The sequence below is a fragment of the Phocoena phocoena genome, chromosome 19 (assembly GCF_963924675.1).
Source record: "Phocoena phocoena chromosome 19, mPhoPho1.1, whole genome shotgun sequence".
In the NCBI taxonomy this organism is placed as follows: Eukaryota; Metazoa; Chordata; class Mammalia; order Artiodactyla; family Phocoenidae; genus Phocoena; species Phocoena phocoena.
This window is the reverse complement of record NC_089237.1, coordinates 14,318,561-14,338,561: the sequence shown is the minus strand read 5'-3', so window position 1 is coordinate 14,338,561 and position 20,001 is coordinate 14,318,561. Positions and strand designations below refer to the sequence as shown.

Sequence of the window (20,001 nt, the reverse complement as noted above, 5' to 3'; positions counted from 1 at the left end):
TCACTGTGCAGCCTGCCTGGCTGGTCTGAGTCAGGGATGCTTTCCAGGTAATCGACACTGTACGCTCCGCTGGCAACACCAAGGCCTACGGCACTGAGTCTGCAGGGGGTGAAACCAGGAAACTATTCCCTGAAATCCTCCGGGGCCAGGAAGCACTTACATGAAGCTCGCGCTCAACATTGGGGCTATACACATTAAAGCTGCTTCTCAAGGGCTTGAGGAAGGAGGTGGTTCCCCAGGGTTGGGTTAGTAAATTCATATAGCCCCTTACCCTTCTTTGCCAATTTCTCCAACCTTCAGGGCTTCAACAAGAGGCTCTTTACCTAGTTTGGTCAAATTCATTTTGGTCTCAAGAGTCATCAGAAAGGACCCGTTGTAGGACATTTCCAAATCGATCCAGAGTCCTGGAGAAATGGTGAAAAAACAGAAGGTTTTTTCCCCGCCCCGGAAAAACATGACTATAAGTGACAGATTAAAATTTAAAATTTATATTTTAAAGTAAGTAGGTATCACATTGAAAGTCTATATATATTGCCTGTACTACCAATGCATGCAAGAAGAGACTGTGAAAAGAAAAGTTTCTGGAAACAGTTCAAGCATCTGGCAAATTGCCAGTATTTCAACATCCGTTAAAATGGTCACAGTGAGCTCAGGGTCCTGTCCTCTGGGTTCTTCTCACTTTGGGTAGGAAACACTCCCAGCAGGAGGACATGGCTTGTGCCAGGGCAAAGCCAGGACGAGGTCTGCGTTGTCCCAGCTGGTTAGAGGCAGAAGAGAGGTGCAGAGACTTCACAGCAAGCTGGGCTCTTTAAAGACACAAGTGAGAACCACTGTCTTTCTTAAAATTATCTATTGTTTGGGGGTGGGGGAGGGGAGGGGCACAGAAAATGGTTCAGGTGTAGCTTGGTATGATAAGGATGGTGACAAAACCTTTTAGAACCCTCTTCTTTCTGGAAATTGCGTAGGAATGGAATCAAAAGAATTCGTGTTCAAGCCCCAGGATTATCTAGATAAAGCTGGGTAACCACTTTGTACCTTAGTTGAAAAACCTGTTCCTTAATGACGCAGATGTAGAGAATGGACTTGAGGACACGGGGAGGGGGAAGGGTAAGCTGGGGCGAAGTGAGAGAGTGGCATGGACATATACACATGACCAAATGTAAAACAGATAGCTAGTGGGAAGCAGCCGCATAGCACAGGGAGATCAGCTCGGTGCTTTGTGACCCCCTAGATGGGTGGGATAGGGAGGGAGGGAGGGAGATGCAAGAGGGAGGAGATATGGGGATATATGTATATGTATAGCTGATTCACTTTTTTATAAAGCAGAAACTAACACACCATTGTAAAGCAATTATACTCCAATAAAGACGTTAAAAAAGAAAACAAAAAACCACCTGTTCCTTAGAAAAGACACTCATGTCAACGAGAGCATAGAGCATATCTTAGAGGCTTTTGGCTTTGCGGAATTTCACTGGGAAGGTCCACCAAGCAGAAGTGGCCACTGACCATAAGTCTAAAATGCAAATAGGGGTCAGTCATCTCACAACCTTTTCTACCCCAGGGTCCTATGATTCAGCAGGTGGGACAGACTATGCTGTGACTTTACCGAGTCCAAGCTCTGTAACACCTCATGGACTTCCCATCAAAACATGGTCCTCACATGCACCCCAGTGTTCATTGCAGCACTATTTACAATAGCCAGGTCATGGAAGCAACCTAAATGCCCATCAACAGACGAATGGATAAAGAAGATGTGGTACATATATACAATGGAATATTACTCAGCCATAAAAAGGAACGAAATTGGGTCATTTGTTGAGATGTGGATGGATCTAGAGACTGTCATGGAGTGAGGTAAGTCAGAAAGAGAAAAACGAGTATCGTATATTAACACATGTATGTGGAACCTAGAAAAATGGTACAGATGAACCAGTTTGCAGGGCAGAAGTTGAGACACAGATGTAGAGAACAAACGTACGGACACCAAGGGGGGAAAGCGTGGGTGTGTATGTGTGATGAATTGGGAGATTGGGATTGACATGTATAGACTGATGTGTATAAAATTGATGACTAATAAGAATCTGCTATATAAAAAAAATTAATTAAAAAAAAACAGATCTGCTAGCTGGCTTGTGGGTACTAACAGTATATTCAACAAGTGTAACTTTTTTAAAATGCAAAAAGAATAAATCAATAATACAGTAAAAAAAAACACACATGGTCCTTCAAGTGGGTGTTTAAATGTAAATAAAGTTTTATAGATCCTCATAAGACAAATGACAATATCTAAAAGGAAGCAGGAAATTAATCTAAAACCACTGTTCACACACAGCCGCATTTTCAAACAATTACTGTAAATAACTTATCCCCTGTTTGGCCACCACCTCAGATAATTGCTTTCTTAACTTCAGTAAGCGCTATTGGTGTAACTCCTCACTAAAGGCAGAATAATTTCCATTTTGCTTTCACCAAATTCTTTTTATCATAATTGAAGATAACTATTTTCTGTGAATGACCTGGTTTAATTAAGTGATATGCAGATCAGTTGTGAATGTCTTCTTTGCAGCAACACACAAAACTGCTTTATTTCTTGCTTACATTAAACATTTAAAAATCATTAATTAGCTTGCTCTTCACAGGCAGTGTTACTGGAAATAAAGGGCACATCTGCTTTAATAAAGACATTTAGTCATTAATCACTTCCAGTAGAAAGGAAATTAGGGCAAAAGGCTTGATATTAGTAGATTTTAAACTCAGTATAAATGGAACATCAATAAAGAAGATATTTCTTCTTGTATATCGCCAGCTTTATTTAACTTGAGAATCAATAGACTCAAACTACCTGGTTGCGATATGTATTCAGACATAATCATTTCCTTTGAAAATCCCAGTCAGGTTTCCAATAAATATTACTAGTAAGTATTTGCCTTCGAAGGTTGTCATATTAAAGGCACCAGAATTTTACTTGTTATAATAAAGTGGAAGGTTCTGTTTGTCTGTTTTTTAAATGAGGGGATATGGACACAGGTTTGGTAAACAGCTGGCCCACACCCCAGTCATCGGGACATTCTACTCAATGACGTGTGGTCCAGCCCCCCTGTTGGGAGCTGAGGCTGGGAAGAGGAAAAAGCACTGGAGTCCAGTCACGTGGACCGGGGCTTGAATTCCCCTGGAAGTTTCTCAATGTCTAGGCACCGGCCTCCTCATCTGTACAGGGGAGGCCACACGGCTTGTACAGCCTGGCTCTTGGTGCATCCTGGCAGGGCTCTCCCCTTTCACATCCATCACCAGCCACTTCCTTCTTCTAACCACTCTGGGCTACAGCCTAGCTTGCTGCTGTTGCCATAGCAGATGGGGACCAGACCAGAGGACACGGGGCCAGAGGGAAGAGGCTGCACTGGGCAGCCAGAGAGCCCTGTCCAGACTGGGGAGCGGGCAAGGCGAGGACATCTGACCAAGCTCCTGCGTAGGGGATGAAGCCTGTTTCTTGTTTCATTGTAGATGTTCCATGAGGCCCACACAGGGGGCCTTGCTCAGCCCCCGTTCTCAGTGTAGATATGAAGGAGTCAAGAATGGCTTGAGAATCTTTAAATACAGATATAAACTGCAAACATTCAAACAAGATATCTTAATATGACGTGCTTGCATTCAGATGAGGGTAAGATGACAATTTTAACATTAGGTGCAAAGAAAAACACGCTTCTGTGACAATGATTCAGTGGCAAAAAGCTCCCTGAAAACCTTGGAGTGCACGTAACGAGAGCCGAAACCACGTGGTTACATAAAGGGTGAGTCAGGAGCTCCCACCTTGCAGGACTGAAAGACGAAATCAGCAGTTACTAGAAAGGCTGTCTTCTCAATGAGGACAAATGTAGCAACACTGTGAAGTGGGGACAGACACTGTGCTCTGAGTGGCACCCTAACCCTAACGAGCTGCATGTCCCTCACCTGGGTGAGTGCGGGAACAGAGCTTTTTCTTCTGGGCTCTTGACAAAGGTTAAGACTTGCTTGTGAGGCATTTCATTTAAAATGTTGCTTCCTGTAACCATCTGGTCTTGGTAGTGATCAAGGACAAAAACCAGAAGTTAAGGAGCAAGGCAATTTTTTAAATCTTTAAATACACGTAAGGCAGCCAGTCCTGAGAGGTTCTCTGGAAAGGGCATGAACACAAAGGGTCTTGTCTTAGTCTTCTTAGGCTGCTGTAACAAAATACCACAAACTGCGTGGCTGAAACACGGACATTTATTTGGCACAGTTCTGGAGGTTGGAAGTCCAAGATCAAGGTGCTGGCCGATTCATTCTTGGTGAGGGCTCTGTTCCTGGCCTGCAGACAACCGCCTTCTCCCGTGTCCTCATGTGGCACAGCGAGCGAGCTATCTCTCTGGTCTCTCTTCTCATGAGGGCACTAATCCCACCATGACCTCATCTAAACTTAATCACCCCAAAGGCCCCGTCTCTAAATACCATCACACTGCAGGTTAGTGACTCAACATATGAATTTGGGGGGAACACATTCAGTCCGTAACAATCTCCACCACATGAGGGGTCTTCACATTGTGAGGCTGTCCAGTGGCGAAGGGTGGCACCTGATTACCAACAAGTCCCTAAAAAACCGGCCCTTCACTGGCTACAAGGGAAACACAACTAACAATGAACATGACAAACTTCAGTCAGTCTTCACACAAGGACTTGAGGAGCTTGGAGGGCTGTTTTTCTGTTTCTCTTCAGCCTCGTGAGGGAAGGATCAGTTACCACCACCGCTACTCAGACTGTGGCAAAAGCTACTGCTCGCTCTACCTCAAAATGTTTATTTAGTTCTTAACGCAAGCTATCAGAGCTCAAGACACTGAAGTGAATCCCTGTCCTTGGGAAGTTTATGCCTGAAGAAGAGTAACGATGGCCTGGACCACCTGGTGCAGAGCAGACCTAGATGCCAGCAGAGATAGTACACATGCCCTGGTATGTGTCACCAGAGATGAGTAGAACAGAGGTTCTTCCGCCTTCTCCCTGGTAGTTGATTTAATAGACACCATGGCCTCAGGAGCAGTCCTACCATGCTCGAATAAATCTAGTACTTTCACTCAGCAGTTCACTGTCGTATTTACTATTAAAATAGCTAAAAAGCCTCAGTCTCACTGGAACAGGTTTAATGGGGCAGGGGTTGCTCAGGAGGAGGTAAGAGGCCCTAAAGCCTTGCTCACAGGGTCTGGCTCATGTTACCTGCTCCTCCACTATCCCTGTACCCATAACTGATGGCTGATTTTCACTCTGAAAGCCAACATTTGGCATCCAAAAAACAAAAGCTCTTAAAATGGAAGATTTAATAATATAGTGATTTTACCAAGAACAGATGTTTGAGTTATTCAGCTCTTAGACGACCACATTAGTGACCGTTTCGTTCCTGGCAAACAGACTGGTGCCATATTGCTCACTCAGATACTGCAGAAAACTAGTATTCCTTATAATTGGATGTGTCCTTTAGGACAGATGTCATTTTTGGTTTTGTCTACCTGTAACCGTTCTTGGAAACAGCTCCGCCTTTCAAGGTCAACACAGTCCCAAATCAGAGTCTCTCCTCCCCGCCCCAACCCAAGTTCCACAAATGAGTATTTTTTTTCCCTTTCCCACAAAAGGCATATTTTCCTTATGCAACACAGATCTGGTCAGAGAGTATATGTGCCATTCTTCTCAGTGCTGAGCCCCACAGTCTGGCCCTGTCACCGTGACCGACCTCAGGCAGCTGCCCTCTTGATGAGGGTGTAGCCAGAGGAACAGGCAGCTCGCAGGCTGCCCCTGGTTCCACTTTTCTGCAATACTCCGCTGGCAGAGTAGCTTCGGTCCCAGCACTGAACAAAGGCACCAGGCACCACAGATCAAGGTCTGGAAGACAAATGTAGATGATGGACCTGCCAGACACAACTACAGGCATCTCTGAAGACAGACCAGCTTCCTCTTCCTGTGGGACATGGTCATCTTTCCACAGAATCCAAGCCCTTTGGTGGAAACGCGGGTTGTTAATCGGGTATCTTGAAACAGGGCAAAAACGGTGCCACGCTGCACTCTGTCCACGTGGATGCTCAATGACGATCTGCAGACAAACTCCGCGTAGCAAAATCCCTGAAGACTAAATTAACTAACCTGAACCTGAGAGGTCCCAGTCCACAGCCTTGGCTCATTCTGACACTGCTGACACCCCTGCAGGCACTGCTCTGAGGTCACTGGTCCCAGGCATGGAAGAGAAAAACCTGGCTGACAGACGAGGGTTCCCACCAAACCCCTTCGGGAAGATTTGACTAATCAAGCTTGGCAGCAGCAGCAGCAGCAACGAAGACCGATGGCTTCCCGCGTGTCATGTGTGCTCTCTGAGTGCTGACATGAAGCGTTTAGTCTCCTCCACAAGCACAGGGGAGAGGCTACTGCCATCATCACTCCGTGGATGAGAAGCTCAAGGTGTTGAGTGCTTAGAAACCTCCCCAAGGCCTTGCTGCTGCATAATAAAGGAGCAGGGGCCAGACGCGGGTGGCCTGGCCCAGAGCTGGTACGCACGGCAGGCCTCTGGCTCTGGCCTAGAAGCTGCAGAGCAGCATGGAAAAGCGAGGCTGCTGAGTGATCTCTGGCACATCACGCCCTGTCTGGGCTTTGGCTTATGCATCTAAACACAGCAGGGTCCTGCTAGGGAACCTCTGATTGCCTTCCCAAGTCTAAACAGTCAATCTGCCCAATTCTTTAAGGGTTTGAAAAAGGAGCTATACATTTTTAATTAATTTTTTTAAATTAATTTTTATCCATAAGAAAAACGATTAGGAGAGAATGTACCAAGAATGTACCAAATGTAGCAGAATGGTCATCCTGGCTATCTCTGAATGGTGGAACGATGGGTAATGTTTCTCTTTTTCCTTTTCTAAATATTCGAGTTTGCCCCACAATGAGTAGTTGTTGAATGAACGAAGGAGCAAACATTACCCTAACAGAGTTAATAAAACAACTGGAAAGGGCTTGGCCTGGTGGCCCCCCGAGGACAGGCCCCGGGGACAGCAGCCTGGGGTGGGGATGAGAAGTGGGGGGGAGGCCCCGCTCTGTAGGGAAGGAAGGAGACCACCCCCCACCCCACGGTGAGGTGTGTGTGGAGCGGGCAGGGGTCAGAGACAGGAGGTGCACAGCCAGTTTCCGAGGTTCAGATCCTCTCCACCTTCTGGCCACGGTTCTGGTCCCGGGAACGGTGGTCCTTTCCCCTTAGCCACTGCACTAGAACCTAGCTGTGTGTCTGGAAGCAGGAATGGCCTTTTCCCTTCATCTGTTCTGGGAGGACCTGCCGGCCTCAAGCTGTAGGATGGGTCAACTGAACACCTCAGCCACTCACATTCTAAACTCTCCAAGAGCGGCAGCAGCGAAGGCAGCGATAATGTTGGTGAAAATAACAACAGTAACACTTAGAGCTTGTTTGGCACCTGATGTTTTCCGAGTGCCTTTCATGTATTAACTCACTTAAGCCACCAAGTGGGTGCCATCAGTCTCCCCCCGCCGAGAGAGGAGTGAGTTAGTGACGAGGTTAAGGATTTGCCCAAGGACAAGGAGCTGTGAGCCCGGCGGTGCGGCCTCAGAGCTGGAGCTCAGAACCACCGCTCTGGGCTGCCTCAAGAAGAGCATCCTGGGGCTGGAGCGATCCAGCAGCTCTGGCCCAAATATCTCTCCCAAGCCATGTGCCTTCAACAAACAAGCACAAGTTAGGAAATATTACCAAAAATAAGGGTGTGGGGTGTGTAGGGGGATCCCCTGGGAGGCGCCCGCTCCTGAAAGCAGTCAAAGCCCCCTTCACCCTAGGGGGCAGTTCCCTGAAAGGTGAACTCTGCTTTTCAGAGTCAGTTTTAACACGTCACTCCTGATTTTCATTCCCCCCAAAGGAAAGGTTTCTCTTAGAGCAATGGAATCCAAGATGCATTGTCCCTTCATGTTCATTTCTGTTATACCATCACATGTAGCCTTGGCAGACTTGGAAAAACCTAATTTGATCAAACTTTTAAAACCCACAGGCTTTATGTCTTTATCATTCCTTTCTTTAGTAACATTTCTTCCCTTGTTACATAAAGCAGGCAGATCTCTAGAACTTGCCCTGAAAGGAGTTAAGTAAGCCTCAAATGGATTAAAAACTGGCAAAAGCTTTGATCTATATAATAAAACGTCTTGATGCAGCTCTGGCTCCAGAGGAATGGGAAAGAGACTTGAGACTTAGGCATTTAGTGAATTTCACTCAAAGCCTCACAAAGCTGCCCTGGGAGGCTGCAGAGTTCACAGCCACAGGGACACTTCTTAGATGCTGCAAAGCCCAGCTATGGCCCTGCTCCCCTCTCATTGGAAATTTCTACTAGTTCAACAAAGGACAGTTCTGAGATAAGAGGCTGCTAATGCATTAGAAAATAAAGCATGCACACGTATTATTTACCTTCTTTAAGCCTGACTCTCAGGAGGCTTATGTTACCTGATCATTTACCAGCTCGTTACAAGTCAGTTCCTAAAGAGGCAAAGAGTAAAGGGCAACCTAGAGCCCCCCAGAGCCAGAGGGAGCCAGGCAGCCCTGGAATGCCGTCGGGGCGAAGATCCTAGCTCTGCACCTTACACATAGATAATGCAGCTGTTTAAATTTCACATGTGGTTGAAAGAACTCTAGCTAGACCATTCGCAAAGAATCTTTTCTAGTTTTACTCTTAGTGAACCAGAAATTCACTAAACCTAGGAGCACTCAGATTCATCAAAGTGTAGACACAATTGAGTGGTCACAGGTGATTTCGACGTGCTATTAGGTGGACTTCTGGGTTTGCAAATAATTCTCTGGTCTATCTTTCTCTGAAATCGATGGGATGCTAAAGACCTGGAAATATGGACTTCACTGTTAGCTGAAATAGTGCTAGAGAGATTTGTTAGAGCTGCTAGTTGTAGCGCTAAAAAAAAACAAAACTCTCTGTATTTACATCAAATGTATACAACACAGAACTTGATTTCACTAAATATGTTCAAGAGCCACCTGATATAGCCATACAGAGACAAAAGTAGATGCTATAGTCTATCAATCTTACAAAATATTTACTTCAAAACAAATACCACTCTCTTGAAAAGTTGTAATTATTTTCTCCCTTACTTTGTTCCTGAGCCTTTTGGGGAAGAATGTAAATCCAGTTTAAGTGGAAAGAGGCTCACTTGGAGAGGGATATTCTAGAAAAAAAGTTGAATGCTTCCATGACAGGGAGGTTTTTCCCTTTCTGCTCATGGAGTATTCTTGCCTACCTAATTCATTCTTCTTTTCACCAGACTCCTGGGTACTAAATTTTCTGTCAAGGTGCCACAAAATACACATAGATCTTTACATCATAATTGTATTTAAACTCTCCACACATTTTAATCACCTTCTCACATGCACACATACACAAGTAGGCATAAATAATGTGTCTGTAACATGTCTTAAAAACCAAATCAGAGAACTTCCCTCCAGCAGAGAGCCTTTACTCTCAAAATACTGCCCAACAATATAAGTCTTCATTTTTCAAACACTTACTGAGTGCCTACTTGGAGTGGAAAGGAACAGAAAGAATAAAACATGAAGCTCAAAGAATCTGCATCCTAGAGGTTAAGGCAAGGCAAAGATGTCACTACTTATGAGGAGGGGCGGCTCCCAGTAAGAATCCAGGGAGGGGCACATGCAGACGAGAAGCCACGAGGGGTAAGTGGGCCTGAAATGCAGCCACTGCCTCTCACCGTGGCAAGGGCTGTGACCATGCGGGGCCAGGCCCCCATTAACTGGCATGTGGGCATCTTTGGGCTGGAGGAGGACCTGTAAGGATCCAGAAGACCAGAAGGGCTTGGAGCGGGAGTCCTGATCTACTCCCCACCGGTTTCAGGCTGTGACCGTTAAGAACAGGAGACACACAACATCAAATATGGTTAAAATGCCCCCAACTCCCTCCAAACACAAAGCCTTGGTATTCAATCTGCAGTGACGGCAACATTCTAACGCTCATATAAATGCTCCACTCCTTTCTGGAGTCGGTTAAGAGTTACCTTGGTGATCAACGTAAGGCTTGAAGGCCTGGAGGATTTTTGGCACGGCTACTCCCATGTCGAGCTCCGTCAGAGTTAGCTCATTCATGAAGTAGGGGAGCTGGAGGACAGAAGGAAACAACCAAGGAGACTCGTTAGGAACCTGGTAAATGCCAGAAGTCAACATACTCTCAAAGGGAACAATGGTCAAGGTTTTGGGGACACATTTATTCAACCAAAATTTATCGAGCATACACCACATACTAGGCAGCATACTACAGACAGAGCCGCGGACAAGAGAGGCAAGGTCCTTGCTCTCGCGGGGCTTATGATGAAGAGGCAGGAACAGACAGATAAGCAGACAAATAACCTGTAACTGCAGAGCGTGACCGGTGCTACAGAGAAGATGAGGTGGGTAACGGGGCAGAGGGAGGCTGAACCGTCTTGGATAAGGAGGTCAGCGAAGGCTTCCCTGAGGGTGGCGTGTGGTCAGAGACCAGACTGTGGAGAAGGAACAAGCCATGCTGGTCAGGTTAATAATGCCCAGAGTTGGCTGAAGGCTGGGAAAATTGGCCTCTTTTAGACTACTAGTGAGGAGTTAGGAAATCACTACAACATTTCCTGTAGGCCAACTCACAACATGTACTAAAATCCTTGGGAAAAAAAAAAATCACATCCCTTGACCCTGTGCTGGATATTTTCCCTTTGCCCCTCTGGGATCGAATTCCTCACTACATCCCAAGAGGCTGGTCTGCGGGAACCGCATCGATGGACTCTTGCCCTCTCCTCTGGCTTCTGGTCGGGCTTGGCCAGTGGAACACACCAGTGGGCAGGGGGCGGGGAGGTACACGGAGAGGAGAACTGTCAGGCATTTGTCCCCTCCCTCTACTGAAGGCCACAGCTCCTGTCAGACAGGCAGCCCCCTCCACCTAGACACCCTGCCCGAGTCTGGGTTAACCGCTCCCCACCGCTCCAGCCCTGGGGTGCGGCACTATGCTTTGCGGTTTCTCTACATCGGCCCACACCTTCATAAATCCTTCCCCAGCTTGCTGCACTGAATGTGCCATATGTTTTCCGCTGGGACCCCCAACTAACACAGCTGTCAGTAGGAATTTACTCTAAATGAATTAACGTAAGAGTGCTGGTATCATGCTTAGAAATTCCTACTTCACCTCAAGAGCAGAGAATTAATTGACCTATGTTTCCTTGACCTGGATTTATGTATATACATTAAAAACAATCTTTAGTCCAGTCCTAATTTTAATGTAAGATGTAAACTAGGAATCCACCTTAATTTTTTTCCCAGTGGCTAGTCAGGTGTCTTAACCTATTTTTTTTAAAAAAACCAAATCTTTCCCTACTGACCTGCAAAGCCACCTTTCATTATGGGATTCCCATTGCACTGGAATCTGTACTGAGCACTGTTTCCTACTGGTATCAAAGTGGTTTTGTTACTGTAGCTTTAAAATACATTTTTAAATCTGGCAAGTCCCTCTCTTTTCTTTTCCCCCAGAATTTTCTTATTCTCATAAGGACTGCTCCAGTTGAACATTAGAATAATTTTGTAAAATTTAGAATGTAAAAGTTAAAAAAATTGAACATATGCTGAACATTTCCCATAAAATGAGAAGCATCTATAGCCAGACATGAATTTAGTGCCTATTTTGGCTGGACCTCTTCAGCTGTCTCTCTGCGGAGAAACTTAGACACTTTTAGGATTCACCAGTCAGGGAATTTCATCTCTGATTTTCTGTGGGGAATGGAGGTGTTAATTTAAAGAGGATATGATGTTTGAGATGGACAAAATGTGACTAGAGACAGTATTCAAATGTGCCTTTTGAATTGGTGGTTGCTTTATTTGGAAAACCTTTTTCCAAAGCATTAATGTTATGTGGTGGTTGGCCTCCCAATCAGCCTACAGAATGATACTTGGTCAAAAATGTAGCCAAAATCTTGCACCCTTGCCCCTGTCCTTTTTGTCTATTGTTGTCATCCTAATGCCCAGTGCTTCTGAGGCACGCCAGGTTTCTATGGGAACAGGAGTGGACACTGAGCCAGGGAAGTGCACGCAGAGAACATGGGGCCCCTCCTGGCGCCCCGTCCAGCCTCCCTCCCCACCCCATCCTGCTCCCTGGAGTCCCCAAGAGGGCAGAGGCAGGGCCTGAGATGGAGGAGGGAACTGAAGGAAGCGGGGATGAGAAACACTTGGCAGGGGTGGGATGGGCACTAATCACCAGGAAGCAGGATGGGGAGGGGAGGTCAGCAGGGCATTTCCTACTTATTCACCTGAGCACCCAACTCCAAGATTCCGCAACATTTCTAACCAACCCCCTCACTCCCTCCTTGCTCAGATTTCTGATGTGAATCAAAACTCAGGACCAGGCCCTAGAGCTGCTTCCTTCCTGCCCTGTCGGGTTGGGGGGAGGCAAGGAAAGGTCACGCCCCCTCCTGCTCTTTTCAACCAGAGACTCTCTTCTTCCCACCCTAAGGGCACCACAGTGAGATAGGAACCCACTGAGTGTTCTTTACCCTCCTGGGTAAACCCAGCTGGGGACTGGGCGTTCTCCAGGTTGGTGGGGGTTGAGTTAGAAGCCGTTGCAATAAGAGCAGCATTTGCTGACATGGGCAGAGGCCATAACTACTGAGGGCTCCAAGGTGGTGCCGGAGCAGCCGGCCAAGGCCCAGGGTGTACTTGCTGTGGAGGCAGAAACTCAGCTTATTTTAAACCTATCACCGGGCACCAGATACACACATGGGGCTGCTCTTCCACAATGTGAGCTATTTATCACAGGTGAGGGTGACAATCACTGCAGCCAGCAAAGCACCCTCCATATGTCAGGCCCTCAAGGAGACCAGGAGACGGGGGGACCTTTGTCACAGGGGCAGCTCAGGCTCCTCCAGCCATTCTGGTTCTTGACTGGCCGTTAACCAATACTCACTACTATATTTCTACTGTATTTAAGGAACAGCCCTTCCAGGGATACCTGGATATTTGGTGATAGTACGTGTTCTCTTGGCAGGGGTGATGGCAGGTTCAGAATGGGGGTAATCTCCCACTGCCCTCCCGTTTATTCCATCACCAGGGTCCCCTCTGGTCTGCTGGGCACCTCCCAGGACAGCAGCTCAGGTCGGGGTGGAGGGTGGGAGGCCCTGAGGCTGCCAGTGGGGGGAGTACAGCCCCCGCCTCTGAACTGCTGGCATTGCTGGATGGGGACCACTTTCCCCACCCTAACCCCCTAGCACTTCTGACCTCAAAGCACAGACAAGAGTTTATCTCTGTACCCTGCAGAAGCCCACAGGGTCAGCGAAGGGAGAAGATGAAAAGGAAAGACCTTCGTCAACCTCCTCTGGGTTGAGGGAGCCCACGGTTCTCAATCCGGGATGGAGGTTGGCCCCGAGGACTCCCAGCGCCAGAGAGAAGCCCTCCGACACCCGCTCTGAGAGTCAGTACTGGAACGTGTGTAGCGGCGAGAGCGGTGTCCCTCTGCAGCTCAGGCGTGCCCTGTTTTGTCGCCAGGACCCAGAGCCCTCCTGCTCAGGGAAGCACCCATAACAGTCTCTGGGAAGACAGCAGCACCAGCCCTACCCGTGCGCCTCAACCCGGGAGCTGGAGCCCTCCGTCATTTCCCAAAAAGAGGAGGAGGTTGAGCGAGCTCCAGGGTGGCTGCTGGCCTCTCCTCTCCAAACACTGCTTCCTGCTCCCGCTGCAGAGCGCTCAACCCTCACTCGCCTGAAGAACACAAACACGCTGACCCTTGTCAACAGAGCCCTCCCAACACCTGCCGTTCCAGCTGAGGAGGCCCCGCCTCTTCATCAGGGCCTGGGGAAGGGGTGACAGCGGCCTGACTGTGCCAGGAAAGGCTCTGTTCATGACCCAAAGGCACGACAGGAATCAAATCGAAGCTCCTCCATGCCCACATTTTCTTCCAACATAATTTTATCGTGACTCACCGTCTCCTAACCTGGAGTCCTTAAACTCTCTGAAATCATGGGCAAAATTTTGTGTCACAGGGCATTTTTCTAAGGAAAGGGTCCATATGTTTCTGCTTCTCAAAGGTATCTATGACCCAAAAGATCCACTGACTTAAGCTGCTGACTGTGTAAGCTCTCCGTGAAGATCTGGGGACCAAAGTGACTCTTCCTTGGTTGGGTCTTCAATGGATCAAAAACTTACTTCTAAGTAACCTAAATAAGGTCTCTTAGCTGGCAAAGGTGGTACTAAATGAGTCACTTAGTGGCAATTGTGAAGAATACTTAGGCAAGTTTAAACTCACTTCCAAGTGGGCCTACATCAGCACCGGGACTGTTTCTTCAGCAAAGAGAGAGCCCAAAATAAAATACCATCTGGCCAGAAGTAAAGGTCAAATGCAGACACATTTAGAGTGCAATGGTAGCTTTCCCAGCTTTGAGAGGGAGTTGGGAAAGAGGTCTTAAGTAGTCTGGCATTTTCCTCAGAGCACATGCTGTGTGGCCAAGATTGTGGGCTGTCCGCCATACAATTTAAGTTTATTACTAACTTAAAGATAACACAATTCTATATAACCAACCAGCTGCAACAGCTCCCATTTTCCCAAACCAAATTCTGGATTCTCACCCAGAGTGAATGACAATGAGGGCAACAGAAGGGGAAAAAATAAACAGGAACATTCACTACATCCCCAGAGGCAGTTAGTCGTATGGTCAAGGTCAGAGCCCAGATGTGTTATTTGATAAGAACTTACTACTCCCATTTGTTATACGTTTTAAACCAAATGATTTTTCACTTAGGATATAATGTACAAAACTTCTAGAAATTAAGACGTGATGAATCGGAAGCCTCTTGGGTGGAAAACAATACCTTTATTTTGCTGAGTTTCATTTGGATTTTCTTAGACACCAGATCAGACCAGTACTTCTCTCCTAAGAAGTCCCAAAACATTCTTCCAAGCAAGGCATTCACCCAGGCTTCCTGTTCTTCCTCCTCAGAGGGTGGAACCTCTGGCAACTGGTAAAAGAAAAAGGACCAGAATTAACTAGAAAGCAACTGGAGAGCAAGCCAGGGGCTTATTTTTATAATGTCACTGAAGGTCCCTCCCTCTAGAGAAGGGGGACCGGCCACGTGAGTTGTATTTCTTCCCTATAAATGACAAGTCCCACGTTGTATCAGTGAATAGAAAAGGAGAAACAAAAGCCACCATCACAGATAAAAACTCTTTGTCTATATTCTTCTTCTACCAGTCTTCTTGTGAACCAGCTAATATTTCATACAATTAGCTCAGCCGTATTACTCTATCCCTCCCCTCCCCTCAAATTAGCTTGGTACCATCATTCTAAGTCAATGACACATCTGATCAAACGTCTGCCTCTCTTTCTTCTAGCTAAGGCTCCCAGGACATGTAACCGTCGAGCTGGTCTCACCAGGCAGCCCCAGAGTTTCTCAGTGCCCAGGACTCTCACATTCAGCCTGACTCTTGGGAGGTCATGATTCTCCTGGGCGAAGGGCAGAGAGTGCTTAGAAATACTGGTGTCTGGGTCTTGTATCCAGCAATACTGATTTAAGTGGGTATGAGGATTTTTAGAAACTCTCTCACTGATGTAATGAACAGGTGAGGTTGAGACCCACAGCCCTGGATTAGAGAGAGGAATTCTGTGAAACTCCTACAGCTGTTCTCACCCATCTCAGCCCCGTGAAACACCCTGGGCTTCAGCTCCACTTGATACAATCCACCTGAAACATCTGTTGTGGCCAGTGTGCAAGGTGGGAAAAGAGCAAACCCTGTTAGCCTCCAATTTCCAAGGCTAAGAACTGGACCATGGATTCTTGCCTGGAGAGGGTCAGGGTCGGGGTAAAGCAGAAGGGAGAAGCAGCCGTGACACCCACGGACGGTGTGGTAGTGCAGGCAACGCTTGGTGGTGTCCGCTGACCCCACGCCAGGCTCTATGATAAGGTTCCTTCTCAGGTTCCCTCATTTACATCTCACAATACCCCGGAAAGACAGAACTTTTACTTCTATTTTAGGCTGGAGCAAACAGACTGGGAACTGTTCAGCACCCTGCCCAAGGCCCCTGATTCATCAGCACAGCCTGACTCACAGCCTCCTCCCTGTCTCCCACCTGCTGTGTCCGGTGGGAGGAAGGGGGCGTGACGGCCCGGGGGTGACAGACATATCCTTGTGCCGAGGTCTCTAATTAGGTGATAGCCTTATAGAAACAATTCGCCTTGGAAAGCAAAGACTAAAAGAACGAGAAATGCAGGAATCTGTGGATTGCTCACCCTTTCTCTTCCCTCTACGGTTTGTACAAATGCATCTGCCCTGCCCTCATGGCTGCCTGCAGCCATCACCTACACCAGACGCCTCACGTCTCCGTGCTCCAGCGTGGGCTCACACCGGTGATGTCTGTCTTGCGCAGCCGTGACCACGCCCCCACAGAGCTGTGTCCTAAGCCGGGGACAGAGTACACGGGTGGCCTGGTGCTTGTGGATTTGACACTTAGAGATCTGATGACCTGTGAGTGTCCTAAAGGCCTGTGGCAGGGACCTATGTGTGATTTTTCTGAAGCCTGGAGTCCTTGGGGTCTGACTCAGTTGAACTGGTCACTGAGCTTGTGCAGGGCCTGGAGGGCTGCCCAGCACCCACCTGTCCTCCACTCTCATCAGGGCTTGTGCCGTCTCTCGCTTTGGGGGCCTGGGGGTTCACCTGCATTTCTCAGTCTAATGTTATTGCATATAAGCAGGGATATCCTATGTTCTAGGAGTCCTTCAAATTGGGGTATTTTCAAAGTTCTCCCTTATAAATGTCGGCGAGTCTCATTAAAAAAAAAAAGTTAAACTCTGGTTTAAAAAATAATACATGTTGGTCACTGCATTTCAGAAGACATGGCTCTAGCTGCCTTGTGTGAATGGCTGTAGGGTCCCCTCTCTGTGCTCTTCTGGTGCTGTAAAGGCTTCTGATATTAACCGAGGCATCTCTACCACCAGGTTCTGGATGGTCGAGTGGAAGCCTGTGCCCAGCGAGCACTTAGTCATGCCTCAGGCTGTACGTGGTTTTTGGAATCGCTTTTCTCTCTGCCTGAACATCTGCACCCCACCCCAAGGGGATCTGGTCTAGCTTTTCTGAGGTTACAGTCTTTGAGTCACATCAGATTATCTATGCAGACTTCTGAGTAAACACTCACCCAGGGACAATACCCTCCTCCCCCAGGGATCCGGGCAGTGCCAAGAGGCTGCCCACGCAGGGCAGTGCACGTCTCACTCAGATCTGTAGGCTGCACAAGAGAAGAGATTACTTTTTCCCTTCTCATGTGGGAGAGTTGACTCTACTAACCTTTCCTTACAAACCTAGTTATTCACAGGAAACAGGTTTAACAACACAAAATAGCATGAAACAAAGGCTATTTCACAACTTTTGTCCAAGCCAAAGGCATATGATGTGGAAACAAATTTCTGAAATAACTGACAAGGAGGTTGTTTTTTCTTTTCAACTGTTCCTTTTTCTAATGCAGGCTTCTCTCCACAGACTCACTGGGAACAAAGAAAAATCCATGAGCAGCAGAACACTGACAATGCATCAAAGCAGCTTTATGAACAAAATCTGGATTCAACAGGCTGCTAGGAAGAACTCATTTCCAATGGAAGTCATACAAATTTAAGACCATCAACAATAAATGTGCACACATTTCCTAATGCTGCTGTTTGGCTGCAGGAAGGAATGTGAGAAGCAGATTCACTTTACCATTTCAATTAAAGATGTACATTTAGAAAGGGTATGTTTCTAAAAATGGCTTCCAAAATAAAGTTTAGAGAGTTCAATGGCCCGAAGCTAAAGCAAGACTATTGTAACTGTCTGAGTAGCTCTTGGGAGATATTTTATTAAAAACCAACCTGTAAAAAGAAAATAGTACAGATTTACTTTTTGTGGTGTAACTTTTCCTATTACAAATAGCCAGGCAATCAGCCCAGCTTTTTAAGGGCAAAGGCAGCTTGGTGGCTTTGCTGCTAAGGTCTGGTCGCACACTATCTGATGTCATGAGGGCTTCACAAAGGGCTGCCTGGCCCAGGAGAGGGCACAGCGGAAGACCCTCCTGGTTAGCTGTTTCCCCAATTACAAAAACAAGCATGTTTACTAGAGAAAACACCCATAATCTCATTATCCAGATATACTTATTTAAAACATTTTAACTATATTTCAGTCTGTTTTCAATGTGTATATATATATATATATATATATATATATAGTTTAAGAATACATAACTTTAAAAAATAAGCATAACTAACATGGTTTTGTATCCTTTTTAAAAAACAGATTTATTGAGATATAATTCACATACCATACAATTCACCCATTTAAAAAGCATCATCAGTGGTATTGGTATATTCAGAGTGTGAGGGCATCACCACAATCAATTTTAGAATATCTTCATCACCCCCAAAGAAACCCTGTATCCACGAGTGGTCATTCCCCATTCCTCCCAGCTCCATCCCCACCAGCCCAAGGCAACTAACGACATATCTGTCGCAGTGAATCTGCCTATTCTGGACATTTCACATAAATGGAATCACATAATATGTGTTCCTTTGTGGCTGACTTCTTGCACAAAGCATAATGTTTTCAAGGTCATCCATGCTGTAGCATGTACCAGTACATCATTCCTTTTTATTATGGAATAATATTCTATTACGTGTATGTACCACACTTTGTCCATTCTTCAACTGAGGGATATTTGAGTTGTTTTCCACTTCTTGCTATTGTGAATAACACTGCTATGAACAGTTGTGTACAAGTTTTTGTGTGGACCTAGATTTTCATTCATTTCTCTTGGATATACACATAGGAGTGGAACTCCTGGATCATAAACCTCTATGTTTAACTTTCTGAGGAACCACCAACTGCTTTCCACAGCAGCTGCATCATTTTACATTCTCACTGTTACAAGGGTTCCGGTTTCTCCACATCCTCATGAATCATTGCTATTATCTGTCTTTTTTATTCTAGCCATCCTAGTGGTTTGGACGTGGCATTGCATTATAGTTTTGATTTGCATTTCCCTGATGGCTAATGACTGAATATCTTTTCATACTCTTACTGGCCAGTTGTATATCTTCTTTGCAGAAATATCTATCCAGATCCTTTGCCCATTTCTTAATTGGGTTATTTACCTTTTATTATTGAATTACAGAAGTCCTTTATATATTCTGGGTACAAAACCCTTAGACATATGATTTGCAAGCTCTGTGGGTTGTCTTTTCATGTTCTTGATAGTACTGTTTGCACACAAAAGTTTGTAATTTTGATGAAGTCCAATTTACCTATTTTTTCTTTGGTTGTGTGTATTTTTGGTATCTTATCTTAGAAGTCTTTACACCTAGCCCCAATTCACAGAGATTTACTCCTATATTTTATTTGAAGAGTTTCATAGTTTTAGCTCTTGCCTTAAGGTCCATGATCCATTTTGAGTTAATTTTTGTATACGGTGTGAGGGAGGGGTCTGACCTCATTCTTTTGCATGTGGATGTCCAGTTGCCCCAGCACTATTTGTTGAAAAGACTATTCTTTCCCCCACTGAACTGTCTTGGCACTCTTGTCTGTAATCTTCCTAAAATTTATTTTTAAATTGGATATATGGCTTTATATTTTTTACTTATTGTATGATAAACACTTTGCAATTCTACTTTTAAATGTTTAAAAAGCTGACTCTGAGCTTGGAAAGGGGAAGCCTTGGGAAACCATTCTGCCAATTAAGATTTCCTGGTTTCTGTTTGATTCCTGTTTGCTTTGTTGAGTTCTTATCTCCTGATAACACCAAACAGGATGTAGTATCTTATGATCCAGTTTGTAGGTAACAAGATAATTAGTGGAACTAGCAATAATGGAGACAGGACTCTCCAAACCTGGGGCAACCTACATGACCTTTAAGTATTCCTGAAAACCTTGCATTGAAAAGGAGCGTGGCAGTGCCTGATGTGATCTGAACACCAGAACCTCACACTTGGTG

General features: G+C 46.0%; 1 protein-coding gene across 1 annotated transcript in view; it reads right to left on the bottom strand.

Annotated features, from left to right (window-relative positions):
* The window catches only part of TEX2 (testis expressed 2), a 108,743-nt gene that overhangs the window by 14,643 nt on the left and 74,099 nt on the right, over positions 1 to 20,001 (bottom strand). The window contains exons 6-8 of the mRNA XM_065896699.1: positions 14,867 to 15,013; positions 10,051 to 10,150; positions 272 to 404 (exon numbers count right to left, since the gene is read on the bottom strand). Coding sequence (XP_065752771.1) covers positions 272 to 404; positions 10,051 to 10,150; positions 14,867 to 15,013 — 380 coding nt within the window. The remainder of the gene's footprint in view (positions 1 to 271; positions 405 to 10,050; positions 10,151 to 14,866; positions 15,014 to 20,001) is intronic.